At 36.4% G+C, this 21075-nt stretch overlaps 1 protein-coding gene across 2 annotated transcripts in view; it reads right to left on the bottom strand.

The window, feature by feature from the left end:
- Positions 1-214: 214 nt before the first annotated feature.
- Positions 215-21075, bottom strand: part of LOC150089673 (uncharacterized) — a 389737-nt gene continuing 368876 nt past the window's right edge. For both annotated transcript variants that reach the window (XM_090389589.1, XM_090389590.1), the window contains 2 exons: positions 6161-6391; positions 215-390 (listed from right to left, as the gene is read on the bottom strand). In XM_090389589.1, the coding sequence (XP_090245715.1) occupies positions 274-390; positions 6161-6391 (348 nt within the window). In that variant the 3' untranslated portion in view covers positions 215-273. The remainder of the gene's footprint in view (positions 391-6160; positions 6392-21075) is intronic.

The raw sequence follows: 21075 nt of genomic DNA, 5'->3' as shown, positions 1-21075 counted from the left end.
AAATATGATCTAACAAAAATACTTATATTGTTCTTGTGCAATATTGAACATGGTGTCATAGTTGATTTTTTTTTATTCAAAGGCATCCTCATAATGGATATATAAACAAAGTAGTTTGTGTTATATAGTTCATGAAAGGCATGTGTATGTGTGTGTATATATATACACACACACCATATATACATTCTCACTGTATAATTTTTTTTTTTTTTTTTTTTTTGTTTTCCTGTAAGATAAGCCAAAAGGTAATAATTTTTTCCATGATTGTGAAAGTTAATCTTTCTTTGGAAACACCTGAAGACTAGTTTTTCCTGCTGGCTCTCCACAGCTAGTCAGAAGGATAGGCTCCAACTGATGAAATTTTACTAGGTCTGAAACCGAAGGAAATGTCTGAAAATTGGAGATAAAAAAATTATAATACCAATCTTAGTTGATGCATGATAATGCAATGAAAGCCACTTTAAGTAATGTCAAAATACTACCCTGTGCTAATTCCCTCTATATAAACACTCTCTAAGTTAAAATCATCTTATTAACCTATCTTAAAATAAACAGCAAAAAAATTAAATGCTCCCAAAGGTTATGGTGAAATGTTTTCGAAGCTAGCAGATTCTGAAGAACTACCCTTAAATGACATTAAAAAATATCTTAATCAACTGCAATAATTTTTTTTGCCAAAAAAAAATTTAAATAGGCTTATTTTTTTTTTTTATTTTTTTTTTTTATAGAGAACTGTTTATTTTTAAATTGAATAAAATTTCTGAATCAAATTATTAAATAGGGCATGTACTCTGATTATATACAATTTACCCTTTTGTTGGTTCTGAAATGGCACTTTATATAAAGGTTTACCATATTGATACCTGCAGTTAAAATATAGTAAAATACCAATATATAAAATAAAATATGAAATACCAATTTAATAAAAAAAATTTCTATAACAAAAATATTTCTTCCCTTTTTATTAATGCTTTGTAATAGAGGTCAGATAGTGTTTGGTCACAAGGGTCCTCTGCTGCCTGAGAAATAAGCCTACCTTGGACTACAAAGGCATCAGACTACCACATTACACATCCTACCACTTCAAATGCCTAAATATGTTCAGGAACTCTACTTTTACCATTACAAATAGCTTTCCATCAAATCAACAACAGAAAACATGAATGCACCTCATCTAATGCACATGCTGTTGGGTCTAAAACAATCAAATGTATTTATTTTATTATTATTTTTTGTTAATGAAAACTCCTAACAGGAAAGGTATTAAAACCTGTAATACTTAGTACCATGCATTGGCTGAAGGTTGAGAAGATACTTGTTAATATTAGATTTGAATTTCTGAAAATCGTAATTTTCAGGAAATGTGTAAAGAAAATTGAAGTGGAAGGAATAAATGAAGAGAAGTTGGCTCTGTGAGTGAAGTTGGACAGCAAAAGGATACTGATTGGTTGCAGCACATGTTTGGATTGATACTGATTTAAAAGAGAAAGGAGAGAATTATAGCAGTGCCCATGGAAGTATCTAAAGAAAAGGCATGCAGCAGAAACAGAACATCTATGAGATAGAGTGGAGAGACTTCATAAGAGACTGGTCATTAACCTAACTTCTCTCTTTTAAATGACATCTAGAAGTCAGAGAGGTGATAGGGCACCACCCCAGATGTAAGAACAATATTCCACGGTAGAGCAGATTTGAGGTTTGTGCATAGCAAATAGCTGTTTAGAAGCAAAGTAACACTGAGACCAAAAGAGAAAACCCAGAATTTTTAAATGCAGAGGAAACAATATTTGTAATGTGCTTATACCAAGAGAGAGATTAGAAGTCAAGGTATATGATCTTGCCTATAAATCAGAATGTCATCGAAGATAAGCATTGGACTGAGTTTTAGAAGGATTGAAATCAACTAAGTTATTTTGCCCCACTGGGCAAAAATAACCTGGAGGATCAATATTAAAGGAATTAATAGTGGATATTCAAGAAGTTGAAGCTGTTTGTACAGGGCAAGGTTGCTTAAACTGGAAAGTAACGTGCTATCATCAGCAAAACTATGGATAGGTTTTCCAGTCAATGGAAGGTCATTAATATATATGAGGAAAAGAGTGAAATAAATGAAATCTGGGGAACACCAGCATTAATGGAGCAGTTAGAAGACAGAGTTATCCACCATCACCTGCAGTCAGAGGTAAGAGAGAAAACTGGATACCCAATCACAAAACAGTTGGCAAACCATAAGATGGAAGCTTATTTAGAAGACCTTCATGCCACACATGATCAAAAGCCTTTGAACTGTCAAGTGAACTGCTTGGGTTTCACCAAACTTTCCACAGATGAGTAACATAAGCCAGTATATCACACTGACAGAATCCATATTAGCAATCATTGATCAAATGGAAGGTTTCTAGATAGTTTTGGCTAAGTGTTGGCAATTAATGGATTTCTCCCCTTTTTAGGAAATAGCTAGTTTATTAGCAGAAAGAAAAACACCAGTGGAATAAGAAAGTGTAAAAAGGCAACACTTAGTTCAGAAGCACAGGTTTTGAGAACAAGTGGAGAAATACCTTCAAGACCCAGTACTTCCTTGTCATCAAGACTGTTCAAAATTCTTGACATCCTTTTGCCAAAGATCACAGGTGGCACTGAATGAAATGTACTGGGAATGGTAGGTGATTTACCCAGATAATCAATACAAGAGTTTGAAGAAAAGTAGGATGCCAGTAGAGCACCTTTATCTTTAGCTGAGGTGGAAACAGAACCATCAGGTTTCAGCAGAGGTAGCAGTACAGATGGGCAAAAGTTGCAGCCAATAGCTTTAGCAAGAAACTAGAGACTAAAATGCTTGACTAACATTTGGACACGAAGCAAGTTTTCTACTCTTAGCATGTGTGGACTGATTAATAATGGCTTTACAATTGTCGTGAGCTTTGGTATAGGCAGAAAATGAATCTGGAAATTTGGAGGCAAGCAAATTGCAATATGTAACATTCTTACCTTGAACAGCCTTAGCACATTTAAAAAAGACATAAAAAAAGACTAGAATGTGGAATTAAGATTTCATCTCTACAAGAATAATTTTACTGACACGATCTGAGCAAACAATGACATCAGAAGATTTAAAACAGCAATCCAACCAAGGAAAAAGAAGAATACAAATCTCACAGACCACCCCCCCCCCCCCACTTTGAATTCCTGTAATGCCAAACAACACAAGGTTGAGAATGACCAAAACAGAAAGGCTCCATTGGAGAAGAGACCATCGGCAAGTTGTGATCTGATGTGCCTAGAGCAGTGGGCTCCAAACTTTTTTGGTTGCACACCCTTATTTTACTTAAAAGGACTACCACACACCCCAAAATAAAAAATTAAATATATAAGTTTAATATATATTTTTTTATTTATAAATCATTTACATGGAAGTCATATCTAAAAAGATCACAAATAAAAAAATACAAAACAAAATTAAATTGAAGTTCAAGTACAAAATGCATGTACTTGAATGTGCATGATCAAATAAAGCCACACAATCAAACAAAGCCGCATACTAAAGTATTAAAAAATAATTTTTTTATAATTACATTTCAAAAACTAAAGTTTTCATAATTAATAAATATTGATTTATTGTGGATCATCTCGCACATCCCACTTTGGAGACCACTGGCCTAGAGGACCACTCACCTCGACCGTATACTTGGAAAGGTTGTTTAAAAGTGCTGGCTGTTTATTACGATTGTCTGGTATTGTCTGGTTGCAAAAGCTTCAGCATCTCAACCAGCTAGGCCCATGTGACTAGAAAATGGAAGCCAGCTGGAGTTGTGAATATTAAAATCACCAACACAAATTAGCTCATTGTAAGGAAAGTTGGACTGGAGAAATTTAAGTTTTAGAAAAAGAAAGTCAAAGAGTTCCAAGTGATTGGTGGAGTTGGAAGAAAAATAGAGGAAACAGATGAATAAGAGAATGGGGTACAGTGATTTTAAGCCAGAGAAGATTGAAATGAGGAGATTCCAAATTACTGTCTCTGACAGGGAATATCAGAGTAGAAATATGCACAAATACAACCTTTAAAGTGAAAGGATTCATATAGCGAATAATTAGGACAACAGAGATAAGCAGTGGTGGAGTCAACCGATATCTGGGATTCTGTTAGTAAAAGTAAGTGCAGTTTGGCAGACTAATTGGAAATGGATTTCATTGAAACCATGTATATTTGTGTAATGAATGAGGAAGTGTTTGGGAGGTTTAGATCTTTTTTGCAGATAAGTTTGTTCTATCAGTTTTAACTATTCATGATGTATCTGGTAGTACGAAAAGGTGGGGAGGGCATGTTTTATGAAGTAATGAGATTTTTGGATATGGTGTACGCACAGCAATATATCCAGCTCCTCAACATAACATGGCCCCAACAATGCCCCCCACTGCAAGCACACTACTCATACCCCCCCCTCCAGTCACTATCTGGCAGAGTAGAGGCAATGAGGTTACATACTAGTTGATCCAGATGCATCCTAAAGGGTTGCCAATAAATTTGGTCTGGTGGACTATTTAGCAGGTTGCCTGTGAACACCGTTTTAGAGCCATACCCTCTAAGTGTAAGGAAGACTGGTAAAAAAAAAAAGTAAAGTGAAGCCATTACAACCCACTGCAGGATGGAAGCCTCCTCAACAATTCATGCTGAAGGAAAATGGACCATAATCTGCCACGCTGGTCCAGTGCAGGTTGGCAGATCGACCGTATTTAGCAGTCAGGCTTGAACCCCGGTCTATTCAAAGAGCATGTGCTACTGCACTCCCGCTCCTGCCCACTCGGCTACGGAGGCCTTTTTTCTGTAGGCCTACGGAGGAAGACTGAATCCCACCATAACCTCAAAAAACATCAATCATATTGTACAATGGAAGTAATGGGGGGGGGATTGCCTGAGCTTTGCTCTGAAGACTAAAAGATGGGTTTCACCATTTCAAGCCTTCAAAAACTGAAGTGGTGGAACTGCACTGGTTGATGAGCATCATCTACCACTTAGTGTTGGCTGGTAACACAGATCAGTGGCATTCCTCTGTGTGGTGTGGATACCACACCTCAATCCCTTCTTACATTACCTCATACTTGGGTGGTTATCTCCAGTATACTGGGTGCCATGTTTCAGGATTGCATACAGGATTACTAACAGTCCCACCATTGTGAAGGTGCAAGAAGAGGATTTGGTTGTCACAGAACTAGACTTCACTGAAATTCAGTCCGCTTAACCCAAGTGTCACCTCAATATCAGTTCCATCAGCATTTTGGCATCCTTCGTAGCAAGCCCAGCTTGTCATACCTGAAAGAATGACAATTACAGCCTCAAGGACCAAGCTGTTCGAACCACTGTGGCTTTCATCATTATATTAAGATGCTGTAACTTCTAATATTATGATAAAACTTCTCATAGTAATCAATAATCTATGAACTAAAACCTGCCCATCTTTTCATCAGGCTGTGTGCTTAGTTTGGTTCAATAACGTTTTAACCCATTAGCAGGTCTATCAACTTTCATAACAGTAGTGAGACCTGGAAGACATTTATAACATGACAACCAACAGAGCTTTCTGCTTGAAAAATTTTATTTCGTAAACACACTGAAGACAATACTGTATTGATATTTTAAAAAATAACCCTGTTGGGTTAGCAATCTGTTATATTATATTTCATAAAGGTTGCAGGATTATACTGAACACAGGTAGTAAAATAGTTTCATAATAACACACATCTCTGTGTCCCAATTTTCTGTCTTGGAGACAATCTGGTTTGCTACATGGCTTGGTCTCACTTAAGGGATAATACCATTATCCACAAGTAAACTTAAACTGCTAATATTTAAAATTCAATATCCCACTAGGTTACTGGTCTCTCATCAGACAATAAGTGGCCTCTATTAGCTAACTTAAGCATGTTTAATTGGAAGTTATTATTTTACAAACTATTTGGATACTCATTTAGACTCAATACATTACTCATTGTTTGGCACAAGCTTGCTAACAGAGACTATCTGTTGTCTGATGAGAGAGCAGTTTAGGTCCCAGAACAGCTGTCATGGTGGTATCTTGATTTTTCTAGGTTCAAATATTATATTTTCAGTTATTTAAAGTGCAAATTTTGCTGTACTGCTCTAAAATGCAATAAAATACTATACCTTTTCTCTTAGTTTTTCCTTCCCAAGTGCAACTAAACCATCTGGTCGTATCCTAATATTAAGATGAAAGACACGTTCTTTTTGGAGTACGGTCAAAGTGTATGGATTTGCTTGTCCTGCTCGTTTACTCGGCCTTACAAGATATGCTCCATCCTGTCCAAGTAGTCTGACTTGTTGTTCAGCTTCCTGCCTCTCAATATCATGAAACCAAGGGTACTGAGTGACATCCTCCTGCAATACAGTTATAACAAAATTTATGTTATGGAATCTTAGATGAATATTGTCATTATTTAACATGATTGCTGCTGGCTTGACCTCTGAACTTAATGAACCAAATTCAAAAATCACAGAATTGAGAATCTGGACTGGGGAGAGCAGTGACACATTTTTGGGTTTTCTTCTCACTAATGGTTGATAGTGAAGGTTCTTGACAAAAATATCCACTTTTTCTTCCAACAAAATCACAAGAACATCATTCTTAAATTCAAGTGAATTAAAAACCCCTTCATGAGCATGTGTATTAACCAGCAGTAAACATGTTAAAGCCCAATAAAATAACTGATTCTGATGATAAACTAAGGCTTATCTCTAAAGACAATGAAAAGAAATACTTGCTACTGAAATTTCATTTTTAGGTTAAAGTCTACAATAATTCACCATGGAAGTATCTACATTCAAGGCATCAGCAGAAACAATGTCCATGAGGTGGAGAGGGGTTTTATAAAAGATGGGCAATTAATTAACCCAACTGCCATCTTTTTGATGGAGTGTAGAAGCTTGAGGTAGACGGTTTGGAGGCACCACTCCAGATGTGGGAACAACATTCCATGTAGGTCAGATTAAAGAGTAATTCTTTAGAAGAAATGTAATGCTAAGAGCAAAAAAGAAAACCCAGCTTTCTGGGTGCAGAGGAAGCAATATTTGTGACGTGCTTATGTCAGAGAGAGAGATTAGAAGATGGGTAATTCCTAGTACAGAAATATGAACTTGTCTAGAAATTTAAGTGTCATCAAAAATGAGCAGCAGATTATTTTTTGCAAGAAATAAGACAGGACTAAGTTTTAGAGGGATTAAAGTTAACAAAGCTTTCTTTGCATTACTGAATAATTACCTGGTAAGCATTTAAGGACTTGAAGGATATTCATGAAGTTAAAGCTTTTTGTGCAGGACAAGGTTTCTCATATTGGAAAGTGTAATTGTAAAAGAATAAGAGAAGTTTACCTCAATATGATACGTAGAACACTTCCATATGATACTCTCCAGAGTATCATATGGAAGTGTTCCATATGATACTCTGGAGAGTATCATATGGAACACTTCCATAACGAAAAAAAAAAACGAAAAAAAAAAAAAAAAACGAAAACAATTAAAAAAATAAAACGGAAAAAAATAAAACAATTAAAAAATTGAAAATCTTACATCACAGTAAGAAATAATTAACAATAATTAAAAATCAAACAAACAATTAAAAATTCAATTAATGCAATCAAAATTAAGTAAAAATTAATTTTACAAAAAAAAATTGCAAACAATTTTCCTTCCTGAAGCTGACAATTCTTTTTGACTGTATGTTATGATCACAGAAACGAAAATTACCGAACAGGGGTGAGCATGGAACTTAAATAGGGATTATTCGTCTTCGTGCTGTGTGTAAAGGACCACGAGTCGGAGATTAGATATGGCCGGCGAACATTAACAGAATTCTCATGTAATTGAATTTCGACGGTTTCTGCAATTAAGTCTCATATAATTACATTGGACACTAAGTATTTTGGCCTCGTTAAATAAAAAAGTATGTTTTTCATTAACGGCATAAAAGGCTAATTCTGACGCTGCTGAATGAGAAGCACGAACTGAGGCTGCATATTGATTATCACGCAAATTCAGATGAAACTGTGTAGAACTTATAAGACGAGTCGCAATCACCACAAGAAATGTTGTATACTATGTCATTTATTTGTGTTGCGAACAAGGAAAAGGACCCGGCAATTGTTCATTATAGTCTGTAATTTCTGTATTGGCCTGGCTGCAATTTTAAATTCAGTATCTTTAAAGAATCTGTTAAGTTGTTTGTGCCACTGTTCAACAATGAACACTTTATGCACATGCGTGAAGACAAATAATCCATATTTAAGTTCCATGCTCACACCTATTTGGTAATTCTCATTCCTGTGATCACGACATACGGTTGAAAAGCATTGTCAGCTTCAACTGTGTTCATTTGATTTTTAATTGTTTTCGTTTTAATTTCTGGAGAGTATCATATGGAAGTGTTCTATGTATCATATTGAGGTAAACTTCTCTTATTCTTTTACAAATATTGATATAAATGTAGAACGTATTGAGCATTATAGCTCTAGTTCATACTATCAAATTCATTTTTAATTAATCTCTTACTGATTATTTCATTCACTTCCTTTCTCTCCTTGGTATAACCTATTGATACACACAATTATGGGGGATTTTTTGAATACCTTGGTGCAAAATTACATTAGATTAACACTAAGATACTTAGCCCAAAGTTACCATATTTCTTTTCTAAAGAATTGCCTTCAAAACAACAACATTCCGAAGTTTGCCAGTGTCAATTTAAATCAATTTAAAATTTCGGGCATTAAGCAACTAGCACCTGCCACATCGAGTAATGTAATTAAGCTTGCCTTGTATTCTAATAAACAAAAATACCTTTCCCAAGTTAGGAAACTTTGCAACAAATTAAAAAATTATCTGCATCCTAACAATTGGTCTCTGTTGAAAACCTCCACAGATTTGTGACATGAAGCACAGGCCTCGCAAATAAAAAAACAGACAGGTTAACAAATTGAATACATTATCAGGAGGGTCAAGACACATTCATATGAGTTTAACACATTGTCATGAGCTTGCGACCAAATGCATACAAGCTGTGTGACAACCCCCCCCCCACATATGCACAACGTCAGAATACTTCAGCTAGTTCGCAAACACCCTCTCGCCCAACATTCAACTAGTTCACAAACATCCCTCACCCAACATTCAACGAACAACTTAACAGATTCTTTAAAAGATACTGATTTTAAAATTGTAGCCAGGCCAATACAGAAATTACAGATTATACTGTATAATTGCTGAGTCCTTTCCTCGTTCGCAACACAAATAAATGACCTAGTATACAACATTCCTTGCAGCGATTGCAACTCATCTTATCAGGGTTCTACGCGGTTTCCTCTCAATTTTCGTGATAATCAACATGCAGCCTCAGTTCGTGCTTCTTATTCAGCAGCGTCAGAATTAGCCTTTCATGCTGTTAATGAAAAACACTTTTTTATTTAACGAGTCCAAAATACTTAGTGTCCAATGTAATTATATGAGACTATTAATTGCAGAAACCGCCGAAATTCAATTACATGAGAATTCTGTTAATGTTCACCAGCCATATCTAATCTCCGACTTGTGGTCCTTTACGCGCATGCACAAAGACAAATAATCCCTATTTAAGTTCCATGCTCCGTATTCGGTAATTTTCACTACTGTGATCATAACATACAGTCAAAAGGAAAATCGTTTGCAAATTTTTTTTTGTAAAATTACTTTTTTACTTAATTTTTAATTGCGCTAAATTGAATTTTTAATTGTGTTCGTTTGATTTTTAATTATTGTTAATTATTTCTTACTGTGATGTAAGATTTTCAATTTTTTAAATTGTTTTCGTTTTAATTTCTGGAGAATATCATATGGAAGTGTTCTACGTATCATATTGAGGTAAACTTCTCTTATTCTTTTACAATTACACTTTCCAATATGAGAAACCTTGTCCTGCACAAAAAGCTTTAACTTCACGAATATCCTTCAAGTCCTTAAATGCTGATAGGTAAACTTCTCTTATTCTTTTACAAATATTGATATCAACGTATAAACGTATTGAGCATTATAGCTCTGGTTCATACTATAGAAAGTGTAATTTAGTGTGTGTGTGCCATGATCAGGAAAACTATGGATAGGATTTCCAGTCGGTGGAAGAAGATTATTAATACAGCAGGCCCCCGTTATAACGTGGTTCGCTTTACACTGGTTCGCTATAACGCTCTTCTTATAGTATAACCCGTATCTGACTATAACGCTGTCACACATCACTATAACACTCTTTTACAGATTGCATTTTTGGCATATTTAACGAAATCATTTCATTTGATGGAGTCGATAGCTTGAAAATGAATAGCAAAACAGCATTAAAACGTTTCCCACGCTAACTTGAGAAATTTTCCCACACTCAGTAAAATTTTCTCACACGCTAATTTAATGCAGTACAGTGACTTGTTACGTAGTTCCGAGATCAACATTTTAAAAAATGATCAAGTATATTGCTTGTAATATTTGTGTTATATGCATTTATCCAAAGACTAATCATCACTCAGTACAGTATTAGATATCGTGCGTAAGGACAGTTTACTCGAACATTGTATCATAATTAATGCAACCCACGCAGTTACATTTTCGAAGAGTTAATAATGGCTGATAAGGATGAAAAAGCAACAAGGTCTGGATGCAGTACGAAGACTATAAATGTAAGAAAAAGACTGAATTTGAAAATTAAATTAGACGTTTTGAAGTGAATCGATTTCGGTCAACGACAAGCGGATGTGTGCCATAATTTAGGACTTCAAGTTTAACTGTAAGAACAATTATATAAAAAAAATAAAGAATTAATTTTAGCAGCGGGAAAGATAGCTGCTCCACTGCAAGCAACTAGGGCTAGCCGACTATTAGGATTGAAATGGAAAGACTTTATAACTAATTTTATTGAAGATAATGTCAAATGCAGAATTCAGTTAAGTTAAATATTATAAAAGAGAGAGAGAGAGAGAGAGATTAGCCAATATGATGATCTGAAGAAAAGCCAATATGATGATCTGAAGAAAACTCACCTAAAAAAAAAAAGTGGAACCATTTAAAACTGGTAAGGGCTGGTTGAATAGATTTAAAATCTAGGGAGAAGCCACAAGTGCAGATCAAGGAACCGAAACTTTCAAAAAAGAACTTGTTAAAATTATTGAAGAGGGGTATTGTGTGTTATACTTCTCAACAAGTTTATAACATAGATGAAGCAGGACTTTTGTGGAAACGAATGCCTAAAAGAAGTTTCATATTGAAAGAAGAAAAAAAAAACATGCCAGGTTTCAAAGCGGCGAAGGATCAGGTGACTTTATTGTTGGGTGGTAATGCTGTGGGGGGATTTAAAATTAATACCCTTTTAGTTTATTTGGAAGAGGGCCAAAGTTCAACCCAAAATCAACACATTTTTCATGATTAAATTCATCAATTAAATTAAACCAATTAAAATCAATTTCGTGATTTTAATTGGAATTTTAAGTTTAATTTTGATACGTAAGTAGTTACCACATAATTATATACATATGTAATGCAGAATATTTTATGTACAAATATTTGAATATTAAATATTTTGACCGACATTTGTGCATCTTTTCACTACCGTTTATTATTGATTAGGAAATATCCAATGGCACCAACCGCAACTCACAAATACATATGTTACCTTATGGGAATGCGGCGCTCGCTTAGTGCTGATTCACTTAGCGCTCTGTGTTTCTGGAACGAATTATCAGCGTTAAGCGGCGGTCACCTGTATACAAGACAAAAAAAACTTGGAGGAAAAACTGAACCTTGGGAACACCAGCATTAGTAGAGAAGTTAGATGAGAGAGAAATCTACCATTACTTGCAGTGAGTGGGTCAGAGAGAAAACTGGATACCCAATTGCAAGAAACAGTCAGCAATTCATAGGATGGGGTTTTGTTTAGAATACCTTTATGCCAAACATAATCAAAAGCATCTAACAACTTATTTTTCATGAATATCACAGGTTAACTCTGATGTAATATTAAAAGTTTAACTAGAAATTCTGTTTGTGGCATGTGCTAATTATAGAAATGAATGGGCAATACATGGCAGATTTGAAAAAAAACAAAAAGTAACCACTAATCTAATAGATGTAGAGTACCTGAAAATTCTTCTTTTCTGTGTCAGTCAAAAAGAGAATTAGCAAATCATCTTTCATGTCATTTTACCAATTTCTTTCCAGTATTTGTACAACAATTCAAATGTACTGCATTCAGATATATAGAACAGTAATTGCATGCTTGAATTACATCTGTTTAAGATTCAGAGGTGCTGCTCCATAAGTCCCTGACTTCAAGTGAATTCCATAACTAAGAGCATCAAGATACTTGAAGTCAGGGCCTTATGGAGCAGCACCTCTGGATCTTAAACAGATGTAATTCAAGCATGCAATTACTGTTCTATATATCTGAATGCAGTACATTTGAATTGTTGTACAAATACTGGAAAGAAATTGGTAAATGACATGAAAGATGATTCGCTAATTCTTTTTTTGACTGACGCAGAAAAGAAGAATTTTCAGGTAAAAAAAAGTTTACCTTTTTCACCTGAAAATTCCATAATGTAGGGAAGGTGGGGAGGGTTTTTTTTTTTTTTTTTTTTAAGAAAACCCCAAACGAGTGGTATTAGAAAGTATACTACTTAGTACTGTTCTTGACTTGAAGGTTGAGATGATGAAAAAAGATACTTGTTAACATTAGACTTGAATTTCTGTAGATTGTAATTTTCAGGAAAAATAAGTATGGAAGAAGGTTGTTCCAGAAAACAGAAGTTGAATGAATAAATGAGAAAGAGGAAAAGTTGGTTCTGTGAGTTTGAAGCTGAACGGTAAAAGGATGATGACTGGTTTGGAAGAGAAAGTGGGAATTACAGAAGACAATTCAGAAGAACAGTGCCCATGGAAGTATCTAGCATGCAGAAGAAACAGAACATCTATGAGACAGACAGTGGAGAGACTTTGTTAGAGATGAGCCATTAATTAACCTAGCTGCCTTCTTTTGAATGCACACCATCCCAGATGTGGGAACAATATTCCATTCTAGGGTGGATTTGCGATTTGTACAAAGTGAACAGCTGTACAAAAAGTAATGCCAAGAGCAAAAGAGAAAACAGTTTTTAGATGCAGAAGAAGCATTATTTGTAATGTGCTTATTTATTCCAAGAGAAATTAGAAGTCAGAGTAATCCTCAATACAAATATATGATCTTGTCTAGAAATCAGAGTGTCATCGAAGATAAGCATAGGAGTTAGCATTAAAAGAATTAGTAGTGAATATTCGAGAAGTTGAAGCTGTTTGTACAGGGCAAGGTTTCTCAAACTGGAAGGTGGAAGGTAATGTGCTATCATCAGCAAAACTATAGATAGGATTTCTGGTCAATGGTAATATACAGGAGGAAAAGAGTGGGAGAAAGTACTGAACCTTGGGGTACACCAGCATTAGTGGAGCAGTTAGAAGACAGAGAGCCATCTACCATCACCTGTAGTGAGCGGTAAGAGAGAAAACTGGATACCCAATTACAAAAAGCAGTTGGCAAACCATAAGATGGAAGTTTATTTAGAAGACCTTTTTTTGTCAAAGACAATCAAAAGCCTTTGAAATTTCAAAAGCAACACCTTGAGTTTCATTGAACTTGTCCATAGATGAGTAACATAAGCCAGAGTATCACCAGTGGATCAACACTGATGGAATCTGTACTAGCGATTTTTGATCAGATACTAGGTTTATAGACAGTTTAAGAGTTGGCAGTTAATTGATTTCTACATTACTTTAAAAAGAGTAGAAGTTAGTGCAATGGGACAATACCTGGCTGGATATGAGCAATTATCCAAGCAGAAGGGAAAACACCTTTGGAATATGAAAGTGAAAAAAGGAATGGGGTATTGGGAATAGTAGGTGGTTTACCAAGATCATCAACAAGACACTAGTTAGAAGAAAAGCAGGATGCTAGCAGATCAGCTTTATCTTTGACCAAAGTGGCAATAGAACCATCTGATTTTAGCAGATGGTGGGAATAGAGAAGAGAAAATGTTGCAACCAATATCTTTGGCAAAAAAACCAGACTGCTCAACTACCATTTGGACAAGAAGTAAGTTTTCTGCCCTTAGCCTGTTCGAAATCTAGTTGGGACTGATTAATAACTGCTTTACAATTTTTGCGAGCTTTGGTGTAGACAGAAAATGAACCTGGACATTTAGATACAAGCCAATTGCCATATGCAACATTCTTACCTTGAACATCCTTAGCACATTTATTGGAAAATCAAGGTTTAGATAAAGGACAAGGTTTTAAGGTGGAGTGTGCAATAAGGGATTTCATCTCTACAAGAATAATTTCACTGACACGATCTGAGCAAACATTGACATCAGAAGATTTAAAACAATAATCTAACCAAGGAAAAGAAGAAAAGATATCTTGCAGATCATCCTATTTTGCATTCTTGTAATGTCAACCAACACAAGGTTGAGAATGGCCACGAGAGAAAGACTCCATTGGTGGTTAATTATAATAATCAGGGTATGCTCCTGCAACAAGATCTAGAAAAATTAGGCAGATAAGCTGAAAAGTGATAAATTAAGTTTAACATTGATAAATGCAAGGAACTGCATATGGTTAGCAATAATCCTAGATTAGCATATCAGCTGTGTGGTACCACACTCAGGGTAGTGGAGAATGAAAAGGACCTGTTTGTGCAATCAGACACGAAGTTCTCTGAGCAGTGCACGTAGGCTGCTAGGAGAGCTCTCCTAGCAGCCTATCCTAGGGAGCTTCAAGTTATATCTTTGTCAATGATATAAAGGAAATTTACCAGCAGAGATAAGGAGGTGATTATCCCACTGTATAAGCAATGGTTAGGCTACATTTTGAGTACTGCATACAGGTCTAGAGGTATTATTTTACAAAGAATTAGAATCTGTCAGAACAGGCAGAGGTGAAGGTGATTCTTGCACTACTTTTATTAGAATGAGCAGCGTCCTGGAGTGAGGGGTGCTGGGGATTTCAGGGACTGATGGCAGTCATCATAAAACAAATAAATACATGGGCTGTGTTAGGGTAAATAAGAATAGGTGCATGTACACCAATGCTAGAAGTATAACAAATAAATTTGATGAATTTTGCTGGTCAAGACATCAAAGTCGGATACTGTTGGGATATCAGAGACATGTCGCACAGATATTAGGAATGCGGAATTGGAATTTGGGGAGTACAATGTGTACAGAAAGGATAGACAGAATAGGAAGGGAAGAGGGATTATGTGCTATTAATTAAGAAAAACATAGAATCCAAGGAAGTGCATCCAGTTGACATAGATGGACAGTGCAATGTTGAGTCAGTTTGGTGTGACATAAGCACTGGGAAAGCAAAAATAAGAGTAGGTGTGCGTTATAGGCCCAATGACTCTAATGAGTACAGCGAACAATTGTACAGAGAAATAGAGTGGGCTAGTAAATCAGAATGTCTTATAACGGCGGACTTTAACTTCCCAGATATTGACTGGAATTTCTGGGTTGGTCACTCGCACACTAACAAGACTTTTGTGGATTTATTGGATGATTGTTTTCTGCAGAAGCATGTTCTAGAGGCAACCAGAGAAGAAATAATCTTGATCTGGTTATCAGCAGTGATTATTCATGTATTAAGAATTTGCAGATAAAGGAACCACTAGGTGCCAGTGATCACAGCGTACTGATGTGGGATTTACTTGAAGATATAATTACAATCAGGGGTAAAGGGAAGAGTATTTGCTTCCGTAAATGTGACTACAGTGGTCAGTTTTTAAATATTGTACAGTGGGACCAACTGATGTTACCAACAGCAAATTCTAAGTGGGAAGCATTCAAGTAATTAATTGATTGTAGAAGCTACTAGGCTTTTCATACCAATTAAGAAATATTGTTCAAGGTTTAGGCCTAAATGGTTGTAAACGAACTAATAAGACTCGTGGCAGAGAAGAAAAATGCATGGGAGGGATGCATATAAATTATCAGGCGACACAGAGCCTATGGCAGATATAAGCTAATCTGTAATCGTCACAAAGGAGATTCGGCAAGCAAAGGCAGATTACGAGAAATCTTTAGCAAATGACACTAAGAAAAACAGCAACGACTCCTTTACTTATATAAACGTTGACAAATGCAAGGAAGGGGACGAATCAGATTTGTCCACTTGATATCGATGGTTTGACTGTTGATGATTCTGCTCAGATAGCTAACAAACTGAATAAGTATTTTGCATCTACATTCACATATGACAAGTTAAGGGAGGAGAATACCAGAAGTTTATCAAACTGTAACTGAGTGCTTAATGATTTTGTAATAACTGAGAGCAAAGCAGAGAAGAAATTGTTCAAGTTAAACATAAAAAAGGCTCCTCTGGTGGATAGGATCTATCCAGTTATATTAAAGGAGACGGTAAAGGAACTAAGCAAACCCTTAGCCATAATTATGAGAGCATCCTTGGACTCAGGGGAAGTCCCCACGGGCTAGAGATGTGCAAATGTATCCCCAATTCACAAAGGGGGATCGAAGGGTGACAAGTAATTACAGACCAGTTAGTTTAACTTCTGTTTCGAGTAAAATAATGGAGTCACTGGTTAAATATGCATTGCAGGATCGGCTAGCCAAGACTGCAGCAATAATTCAGACAAAGCATGGGTTTGTTAAGGGAAAGTCTTGTCTGACAAATTTGATTGGATACTATGATGTGGTTATAAAGGAACTGGATGCAAAAAATAATTTTGATATCATATACTTGGATTTCAGGAAAGCTTTTGACACTGTTGCGCATGGAAGACTACTCTACAAATTGGAGCAGAATGGTATTAAGGGTAAGTTGCTACAATGGATAAAAGGATGGTTGAGTGGGAGAAGACAGAGTGGTAATCAATGGATGCTGCTCTTCGTGGACTAATGTTATTAGTAGAGTCCCACAGGGTTCGGTGATGGGCCCACTGTTGTTTTGTATATTTATCAATGATATTGATGATGGTATATCAGACTTAGTGTCGAAGTTTGCAGATGATACAAAGGTTAGCAGGGTTGTTAATAATAACAGTAATGGCAGTGTACTACTGCAACAGGATCTAGAAAATTTGGGCAGATGAGCTGAGAAGTGGCAACTGAAGTTTAACATTGACAAATGCAGAGTACTGCATATGGGTAGAAGTAACCCCAGAGGAATGTACCAACTGTGTTTGCTTGTTTGTTATTTGGGTTTTAGGAGCATTAGCATCTAAGATCATATTGCTCTGGGGATATGCGGTGGTCATTACCTGACCTTTCTGCATCCTCCGTATTTGGTGGTCATGGGCTCAAACCCCAGTCTAATCAAGCAGCATGTGCTACGCGCTGCTGCTCCTGCCCATGGAGGCGCCCACCACCAACTGTATAGTACTACACTTAGGGTGGTAGAAAATGAAAAAGACCCGGGAGTACAGCCATGCCTCACATAACGCGAGTTCGATTAACATGTTTTTCAGTTACCGCTATTTGAAAAAAATATACTACTTTTCACTTTACACAATGCAAATTTCCAGTTAACGCTATTTTTTTTTTAATGCGATAGTTTAAAAAGATTGAATCGCATGTTAAGCTTACCGTGAGTTGGATGGGCAATAAACAAACGTTTCCCTGCTGCTCGCCTCTGTGTGTTCCATCAACCATCGGAAGAAGACGTGTTACTTGTTTATCTCCTGCTAATAAAGTCAATGCACACTTGCATTTAAAAATTTAATTTTTTAAACAAGCCAGATGAAAATGTTACCGTGAAGGAGATAACGGTAAAAGAACTAGGTGAAATCTTTCATATCGCAGAGAACCTCAAACAAAAGGTGGTGAAGTTCTCTGCGATGTTTATTTTGCCAGGACCCAGAGAAGATTGTTGTCGGCTATCGGAAACTGATTGATGAAAAGAAAAAGTCAACACTGTTCAAATATTTCCGCAACAGTCATTTCTTCATTGTGTATTTTATGTCTCAGAGGTTCCCGAACTTTCTCGGTTCACTGCGCCCTTAGTGTCTCAGTAATTTATTCAAGGCGCACCCAGACCAAAAGAAATACCTAACAGTTCCGTTTAGTAGTTAAGTCCAAACAACTTAATAAGAAATGTTGAAACTGTGAACTACCTCAAGCTAGTAGTTCGCACGGTATCCAACAGATGTTGAGTATCGCTGTGTTTCCCTCGAAAATTTTAAGTTTTCCGCGGTGCACAGTTTAGGAACCGCTGTTTTATGCAACAAACATTTAATTCCATAATTATTTTCATTATCTTTTACATTGTATACAGTTAAAAAGTTATTTAAAAGGTATTTTTAAAATTCTCTATGGATATATATATATATATATTTTTTTTTTTTTTTTTTGGTATTTGTTGGCGCATCAGCTTCTGTGGCCATAATGCACCTCCCAAGGTTTTTGCAGTACTTTGATCCAAGCCCGAAGCGGGATTCGAACCCGTGACCTTTGGGTTGCCAGGCAGGCACTTTACCCACCTGGCTAGCTCAGTCGGTTCTATGGACATTCCAGAAGGTCAAGGACCAATTATAATTTTTCCTATTGATTATTACATTCGATTAACGCGTTTCCATTTTGCGCGATGCACTCGCGGGATGAATTAATCGAGGCCAGCCTGTAATTGTGTAGTCAGATATGAAGTTTTCTGAGCAATGCAGACAGACTGCCAGAGCAAGTCATGGGGTTTTGTCAATGATATACATGAATTTTGCTATCAGGGGAAAAGGTGATTATCCCTTTGTATAAGGCAATGGTCAAGCCATGCCTCGAGTACAGGTCTGGAGGCCTCGTTTTAGGAAGGATGTAAATTTGCTTGAGCGTATTAGTACATACAGAAGGGCAGCAAGAACGGTGAGGGGAATAAAAGGATCCTCTTACCAAGAAAGGCTTAAGTTCTGCAAAGTGCAGCGGCTGGAAACTAGGTACCTGCGAGGTGATTTGATTGAGATGTATAAGGCCTTGAATGGGTTGCTACAATGGATAAAAGGTTCTGATGGGATTCTTCCGCCTGCTCAGATTACGAGCCTAAGGGGACATAAATTAAAATTGAGGAAAGACAGCTGTAGAATAGATGTGTGGAAATTTGCCTTTAGCTAGTGGGTGGTAAATTTCTGGAAGAAACTTTCATCTGTCGTTGTGGAAGTTGATAGCTTAAATAAATTTGAGGAACTGGACAAACCTTTAGAAGGAATGGGAGCGTCAAATTTTTTTTTTTTTTTTGGCTGATGCTACATAAGCTCATATGCTTGCTTTCTTGCATCACATGCCTCTATTACCATTAGGTGCAGAGAAGAGATGGTTGGCTGGTTTTTGATTTTTTATGGTGCATTGGCAACTTAGGCCATAATGTTTCAAGTCAAATGTAGAGAAGATTAACAAGAATGAGGATAACAAAAGGGCACTCTTAACAAGAAAGGATTCAGTTCTGCAAATTGCAATGTCCCTAGACATTGCAATTTGCAATGTCCAAAGTCTAAATTACCTCCTCACACTTGTGAGGTGTTAAAGACTTTGAATAGATTTGAGTGAGCTCAATGCTGATGGCATCCTCCCTCTTGGTCAGACTACATATGAGGGCATAAATTTAAATTGACAAAGAATGGTTTCAGCCAGTGGTAGTTGATTGCTAGAGGAAACTTCCATCTGGTATGGTGGAAGTGGGCAGTTTGAATAAATTCAAGGAAGAACTTGAATTAACTATTAGAGGGGGATAGACAGGTGATAGGGGAAGTGTTTTTTTTTTTTTTTTTTATGTTGTAAAAGCTTGCCTTCTTGCATCATTTTCCAATACTGATTTCCCACCTGTTTATACCACCACATATTGCAATTTCAATGTACACTTTTCCAAGCAGGAAAAGTATGCTTCATTAGTCTAAGACATCCCCTCAACTACTGCTCATCCACTTACAATTTCTTGCATGCCAATCCATGTAAGAAAGTATAATGTAAATTAAAATTACTTTCAGTCTCTGTATTAAAGACTTCGGAGATCATATATCAAAACATCATTGTTATGTAAGTGACCTTCTGTACAGAGGATTGAGATGCTGCTGGCTGATAAAATGGAAATATCATGTGTTTATTCCTGTACTTCACAACAGATCTTTCAAACGCCTTCATAGGTGTACAGGGTCACTTGTGGTTACAAGCAGTTGTTCAACTTTCTAATAAAATCACTTGGCTGATTCAGAAACGAGTAATGCTGGAGGTTATAGATATCAAAAACTAGGTAGTGTAACCTTTACATTGCATTCCTACATGAAATAATTCTTTGTTATTTCTCCACAGATTGCATTCAAGTCAAAAATATTTCTTGGCTAATGCACACACATTATTTCTACTACCACAGTAGTTTTAATACATTGTTTGATTATATCTAATATTGTTTTGTTTGTTATTTAGGAGCATTAGCAACTAAGGCCATATTGCTCCACGAATATACGGTGGTCATTCCCTGACCTTTCCGCATCCTCCGCATTTGGTGGTGATGGGCTCGAACCCCGGTCTAATCAAGAAGCGTGTGCTACGCACTGCTGCTCCTTCCCACCTGGCTACAGAGGCGCCATCTAATATTGTGAATACCTTCACAACGAGTTGCCATGGTATTGCACTACCTTGAATAAGTAACGTTTCACCTATGGAGAAGACTAATGTTACTTATTCTCAGCAGATACCACCACCCAGATGGCATCGTTTCGAAGCTTATTGGCTTCTCATCCGTGGGTGGGCAGGTACCCTGTTGTTGCAATAGTGACAACCCAGTTATGAAGTATAACTCCACAATATGAGAGATGCCTGATGGTGTGCGTGTTTAATCTAAAAGGTATTTCTTAGCTAAATTCCTGAGAGTATGAAGGAATTTATTTAGGCATGGGTAATGCACACATCATTTCTACCACCAAAGTAGTTTTAATGCATCGTTTGATTATATCTCATACTGTGAATACCTCTCATGACGTTGTGGAGGTATTCGCAATATGAGATATAAGCAAATGATGCATTAAAACTACC

This window comes from Mastigoproctus giganteus, chromosome 2 (assembly GCF_048544385.1).
Source record: "Mastigoproctus giganteus isolate SK-2022 chromosome 2, ASM4854438v1, whole genome shotgun sequence".
Lineage (NCBI taxonomy): Eukaryota > Metazoa > Arthropoda > Arachnida > Uropygi > Thelyphonidae > Mastigoproctus > Mastigoproctus giganteus.
Note: the sequence above shows the minus strand (reverse complement) of the source record. Positions and strands in the feature narration are given on the sequence as shown.